Genomic DNA, 6,932 nt, shown 5'->3' with positions numbered 1-6,932 from the left:
GATGCTAGTGAACCATAAAAAATTTTCATTAATATCAGCACTTTACATCCTCAGGTCTGCGCAATCCGAAGTTAAAAGCGTGACTGCAAATTTGCCATGACTGTAGGTCTCAACAACAACGGATTTTCTTATGCGTAGAAACAAAAATGGACTATCCTTCCCTGAGGCTATACTTCTGAAGGTTGTTAGAAATAAAAACACACACTAAATACAGAAAGAACAATAACTACAACGAACGATTAATCTTTTTAACCATATAGCTCAGGATCAGAACTATGAGGTACAGAGAGTTCACCAGAAAGCCCTGCAAGCTCTCTAGTGGAGAATTTCAAATTACATGGCAACATACAAATCACTAATCTTACATCTCTTACAAAAAGGTTAAAAGTAAACAAACCAGAAAATGATCCTATCATTTTTCTAGGCGTCTGGGCCTTTTCCTTCTATCTTTTTTCTTTTATGTTTTGGGTTTACAGGGATGATGTGTGAAGAGAACCGCCATGTTATATCCTTTGTTTCACACGTCTTCCATTAACATCACTGCCATCAAGTATGGCTTCATTACCATGTCCGCAGACAATGATGGAGTGCTCACCAATCTTTGCCACATATTCCAGCAGTTCAGTCATGACAGATGGGCAACTTTCCTTAAGATATTCAAAACCATCTGTTTGCATCACAGCTGCAGCAAAATTACAACCACCATTTAGCTTTTAATGGAATAATATTACAAGAGAAGTAATAAGAAAAGCATTGCCCACGAATAAATAGAATAAAGACTTATCATTCGACATTCAGTGACAATCACACTGATTACTTCCTAACAATCCTCACCTAATCTGAACATCAGACATACACGCTGTAACATTGCAAAGAATAGTACATATAAATGCTATGGTAATTCAAAATTGAATCCCAGATGGCACCAAATAGAACCTTCAATAAACTTTACTTAATTCTATAGCTTTCAAAAAGTGTTAAGAGAAGAAAAGGAGCAAATTTACCTCTCAAATTTTCTGGCAATGCAACAAATTTGAGACATACAGCTTTCAGTCGGAAACAGTGGTGCTGCTCTGCCAAGGCTAGTGTAGTTGCCACGGTGTTTATGGCAACATCCTCACAGAGTTTGGCCTCACAGAGCAACCTGAGCCTCTCAAGTCCATATCGATCTGCAGCTGCAAGCAGATGCTGACCCATCAGGGTGGAAGCCCACTTGGAGTTGAAACCAGTCAGCTCTTGCATGTCAGGGAGGTCATCCCAGTATATGAAATGGAGCAAGGCCTGAAAAAGATGCACATGGCCAAAAAAAATATATAAATTATGGAGGATTCAGAAATAAATACAATAAGGAAATGATTGACATCCCAGGAAAGAGAACCAGGCATTCCAAAGACCAACAATAACATAGAAACTGACGACCATAGCAACACGTTTTTTTATTGAACAAGCATAGTTACATCTAATTTATCCATAGAAGTACACCATGAATCTGCTTCTAGTTCAGTTCACGGATTTTTTTTTCCCACTCAACATCATCATGAAAACGATATAAAAAACCTGCACATACAACAAATGCAAATAAAGGAATTCTATACATAGGGTGATTCAACTCGTAGAAAAGGAAAATGTACATTCACAAAGTGACAAAACAGAAATGATACAAATTTGACAAAGTTAAGGATTGGACTTTATACACCACAGTAGCAGCATTTGGAAGCAGAAGCCAGAGCTGGAGTATGATCTGTGAGCGAGAGCAGCACCTTAGGAGAAGATTCTGGCTAAACATCTGTGGATGTTGTAATCATTCCTCCATGGCACCACAATTACTCACCTAACAAAAATAGCCAACTCAGCCACGTTTTCCTATGGACCTCTCTACAATACTATGAATAGCAATGCTAAAAAATAAAACGAGTTATCATTTAAATTATGTCACAATGGAAGGTCAAAAATTTCAATGTGTAATTACAAGAATATCAACATAAATCAAACTATGATGTTCAACAGTTAACATCACTAAAGAAAAAGGTACTCATCCCACAATACATGAAAAAGAAGATGAAGAAGAAACACCACTATCAGTTCAGCATACTAGAATGCTATAAGATATGCAAAAATCTGTTTTGAAAAGTACAAGTGTCCTCGACTGAAACCCTGAACTAGTGGCATCTCCATTACCAAACTAAGCTAATAAGACAAGCCAATGGTACTATGGGTACGAAAACAAATCAAGAAATCCATGTGAGTGGCACCTTGACAATTAAAGACACAAGCACCTCAGCTTTAACTAACCAATGAACTTAAATAGTCAAAATACCACAAGAATATAGGGCAGGACAGGACAGGACAGCACAGCAAATGAACCAAGGATACAACAGGCATCATAGAAATTATTCAAAATATCTATTTGCTGAGCTAAAACTCCCAGTAACTGGTTATGTAATAACTAAACCATGGACAGTAAAACAAATACTCAGTTCCTTCGTTACGTATCAACATTTCATATTATAAGTGAAACCAAAATGATGCACAAATAACTATGAAAGCAGGAAAAAATACAAACACGTCGTAATCTTACTTGTACCAAAAGAAGACTAAGCAACTCAAAAACTGAAACTAGAGGAACTCATAAACATAGTTTGATGATTCAATTACATTTTGAATTCAAGTCGGATCAAACAGGGAGCATTAATTATTTTTAGCAAAGCAAGTGCACTTATTCATCAACTTTTTGTGTCCCAAAGTGACACAGAGAAATAATAGATTACATGCAATTAACTGAATATCAAGTTTGCACCAAAAAAAAAAAAAAAACTGAATATGAAGCGATTAGGCTATAAAGTAATTGAACAACCTTAAAAGCTGGAGCCTCCATATCTTCAACGTTTATGCAATGAGTGTTTCGATCCTTCATTGGACCAAAAAGTTGTGCTCTGAACACAGGAGAACGAGCCGCTAGAACCAACTTGTGGGCTGCAAATGTCTCCCCATCAACTTCAAAATTTACATCAGTTCCCTTCCCACTTTCCAAGAGCTGCCCGAAATGTTGACCAATGTTAGAAGGTGGCATTGCAATGGAGTAAATCTTGGGTGGTTCTGTCCGTGATCTAACAACACCGACACTACAGTGAACTGATAAGCAATCGTCTTTGAGGTAATCCGATGTCTCCAAAGCGGTTCTTTTGAAAAAACGCTTGTAACCCCTGTAGAATACAACAATAAGACATTATGCGGTATTCATTAACAATAACCATTAAATTTACTACATAATGCGTCGTAAACTTCCTAACTCCCTTGTACAAGCTAGAAGATTGTTCAAACATATCCTACACAAAAATAAATACATAGAAAGTGATAAAGAAGTTTGCTTGTTTTTAACTAAAACAAGAAATGTAATCCACATTTAAACTTTGCACGGTTCCCTTACAGTTTGTATCACACATCAGAAACAAGACTACCATCAGAATAGAGCAAACACATAAAAATCATGTTAGGCACATGGGGCTCGATCTAGTGCATGTGCGGGCTAGATTGGGCAAGCCTCGTATGGGATAGGTTAAAGAGCTTGATTTAACGTGTTCCATCAACTCTGAAACTTTTGGCATATAGGTAAGTACCTAACATTTGGTATCAGAGCCGAGCACCATCTCACGGTTCGAGTCAAGAAAAGGGCTACCTTGAGTAGAGTGAAAGCCATCAAGAAAGGGCTACCTGCTTCCAGGCGGAGTGGAGCAGCTTGGAAAGGGCTGCCTACCACCAGAGTGGGGCTTGATCTAGTGTACGGGAGTCGGATTGGGCCAGCCCACTATGGGATAGGTTAAAGGGCTACCTAACACCAGAGTGGGGCACGATCTAGTGTATCGGCATTAGATTGGGCCAACCTAGTATGGGATAGGTTAATGGGCTAGATTTAATACGTTCCATCGGCTCTGGAACTTTTGGCTTATCAATCAAGTACCCAACAAATGACACTATCCTTTCTTTTATTAGATACATCCATAGGCTTGGAAAACCATGAAAGAATTTACAATTTAAATATGATGGAAAGGAACCGCGAAACCTGTGTGCAGATTGCTGTGCAAATACTCTCAAATCGCACCCGTGGATCCTACACCCTCTCTCAATAAATGCCCACCCCTATTGGACGATTTGTAACCCTCCCCCTTCATTGGTGCAAAACAGCACTCTGGCATCATAGTGAACCCTCCCCATATGATATATATAGTAATTTATGCATAAATACATAAGCATATTCAAAATCTCTAAAATGGAATTTGAATGCCTGTATGCTCCAATGATCACATGCCAGAATGGGTCGAAGTAATAATCTAAAACACAGAAAAGACTACGTGATGAGTTGAACCCAAAGTCCCAGACCCAGAACAACATAAACAGCTTGATCCACATTGCAGACATTATTGGAGCCAAGAACCAGATAATTGGACCATACAAACTGGTCAATTTCTTATCCATAATATATTTTCTAGGTAAATAGGCGTACTCATTCCCTACCTAAAAAATTATTGAATAACCCAATTTCACATACACTAAACCTCTAATCCAACAATTTAAACAGTTTGATACGCATGGCAAACAATATTGGAGCATAGAACCAGATAATTGGACCATACAAACTGACCAATTACTTATTCATAATATATTTTCTTTGAAAATTGGAGTACTCATTCCCAACATAAAACTTATTGAAGAACCTAATTTCAAATACACTAAACCTGTAATCCAACAGTTTAAATTGGTCTGCTTCACGTGGCAATTCAACCTTCAGTTCACGCTTAAAACATTCCCCAAATAATATAGGTACAATATTCAAATACATCGGTCCAGCAGTTGGAAACTCCTTTAGACTGCTTGGGATCAATTGTATTAGTGTTCTTGGAGACTATACAGATAAGCGATCCACTTTAGGCACAAATGGTTGGCTATCTTTAAAATGAGGACAGAAAGATCCTTATCTATCCAGAACCTCAGTACCAAAGGGGTTAGTACAAGTTATGTGTGGCTTTCTTCTGGTCTTGGTGGGTCTATGGAGATTCCCAGATTTGGATAACCCATCCAGTAGGCGGTTGGATAGAAATTCAATGTTTCTAGGTCCTCTTACCCTGTTTCAGTCTTTTCATATTTTTTTGTATCCACTGATTAGAGCGGTTCTATCGACTGCTTCAGGTCTTTCCTATTCCTCGTTCTCTCTCTCCAATGGAAATATGAATAAACATACACACATCGAGCTACAAATACAAACTTCTAAAGTATTTCCCCAAATTTTTCCTTGACAATGATGGATCTAAGGCCTCTACTGAACTCATGATGGAAGTGCTACAACAGATGAAAATAGAAGGGTGCATTTTGACTTCGTAGATGCAGCCTCCAGCTCAAAATTATAAAAGAAGGTGAATTATTCATAATTTCTCTCAGAAGGAATTATGTTGTTTTATATAACACAAAGATCTTCATTTCTCCCACAACAATGGCATTCATAATTTTAGCAATGAAGAAAAAAGGATCCAACACAAATGTACGTGTTTCTTCTCCAAGAAATTATGTCGGAAATTTCTCTTGCCCTGTGTGCATAAACCGCACTTTTAACAATTGACCATATGCCCAATATGCAACAAAAACTTTACAATTACGACCATGATCAAACAGCACTGAGCACACCTTCATATATTAAACTCCTAACACCAACAATGCTGCGAAGATTTTTAAAACCCAGGTAGCAGTCAGATTTCGTGCAGAGAAATGCAAAAGAAAAAACTACATGCCCAAAATCCAAACCTCTCAGGCAACAATCTATTTCATTAAAAAACCCAGAAACCCAAAATAAGCACAAATATCCAAAACCCAAGCCTCTCAATCAACATTCAATTTTTTCCTAAGCCCATAAACTAAAACAAAGGACACCCAACTTACCACATGCTTCCACGGTATTTAAGCGTGTATGGCCCGCTCTCCAGCGTCCTCCCAAAATGGCTGTGAACCTTATGTCTCTCTTTCCCGCTTTGATCTAAAAGCGTCAATTCGAAAAGAGCTCTGACATCTGTGCCGTCACTTGCTAACGCGATGAATAGAGAAACATAAGTCGCGTTGTCCTCGATGCTCTTCCCGTCGGGATAGAAATAGATTGCCCAGGCGTATCCACCCACCATGAAAGTGTCGGACGCGATGTATTTCCCGATCCCGAGACCCTTTGATAGAGAGTAGCCAGTGATCTTGAATTGGTGAGAACCATTAACAGTTTCGGTATGAGATGTAGATGTGGTTAACGAAGGAGATGAAGAAGACGAAGGTTTGGAGGTTCCTCTGCAAATCCTACCCATGCCCATCAACAATTGAAACGGACGACTCTGATTGTGATTTTCTCCTAGAGAATCAATTGCGATGTCTTAGAATGAATTGGGTTCTACGGGCTCCCCTGAAACACCACGCGAATCTAAATTGGGGGTGTGATCTAGGGAGTTTACAAGGTTTAAATACAAACAATTCAAATGAAATGAATTTGGTTGGACTTCGAATTAGGGTTCCTAAAGCTTTACAGTTAACGATTCCTGCGTTGTGGTGACGAATTCTGCTACAAGATCCAAATCGGCTTCTTATAGCTTTCTAGGGTTTGGTTATGGAAGGAAAAACTGAAGAAGGAGAGAAGCGAGGAAAAGTAGATCACGAATTCTGGATGACGTTTAAATAGACGAAGACGGATTGCTTTTTTTTTTTTTTTTGTTGGTAGGAGACGAAGACGGATTGCGGGTAGAGACAGGAGACAGAGAGAACGCCGAGAAGTTAATTACTCAGTGGGAAATTTATCAGCGCCACCCCTTGAATTATCTGATTATTTTAATACAATCCGACTAACAACCAAAATATCAAATCTCGGCCAAAAACTAAAGGTGATAACCTTATAACGCTTAATTAGTGAT

At 38.5% G+C, this 6,932-nt stretch overlaps 1 protein-coding gene across 2 annotated transcripts; it reads right to left on the bottom strand.

Moving 5' to 3' along the window:
• Positions 1–290: 290 nt before the first annotated feature.
• LOC122670000 (BTB/POZ and MATH domain-containing protein 2-like) lies at positions 291–6,683 on the bottom strand. 2 transcript variants are annotated; one of them, XR_006334118.1, is made up of 5 exons: positions 5,929–6,681; positions 2,855–3,203; positions 1,005–1,281; positions 431–682; positions 291–400 (listed from the first exon to the last, which is right to left on the bottom strand). XR_006334118.1 is itself a non-coding variant. In XM_043866931.1 (4 exons), the coding sequence occupies exons 1-4, from the start codon at positions 6,339–6,341 to the stop codon at positions 504–506; spliced, it is 1,218 nt and encodes a 405-aa protein (XP_043722866.1). In that variant the 5' UTR covers positions 6,342–6,683; the 3' UTR covers positions 291–503. The 2 variants fall into 2 exon arrangements, 1 of the variants encoding a protein (XP_043722866.1); XM_043866931.1 differs by having other exon boundaries at positions 291–682; positions 5,929–6,683.
• Between the last annotated feature and the right edge of the window lie 249 nt (positions 6,684–6,932).

The sequence above is a fragment of the Telopea speciosissima genome, chromosome 7 (genome assembly GCF_018873765.1).
Source record: "Telopea speciosissima isolate NSW1024214 ecotype Mountain lineage chromosome 7, Tspe_v1, whole genome shotgun sequence".
NCBI lineage: Eukaryota > Viridiplantae > Streptophyta > Magnoliopsida > Proteales > Proteaceae > Telopea > Telopea speciosissima.
Note: the sequence above shows the minus strand (reverse complement) of the source record. Positions and strands in the feature narration are given on the sequence as shown.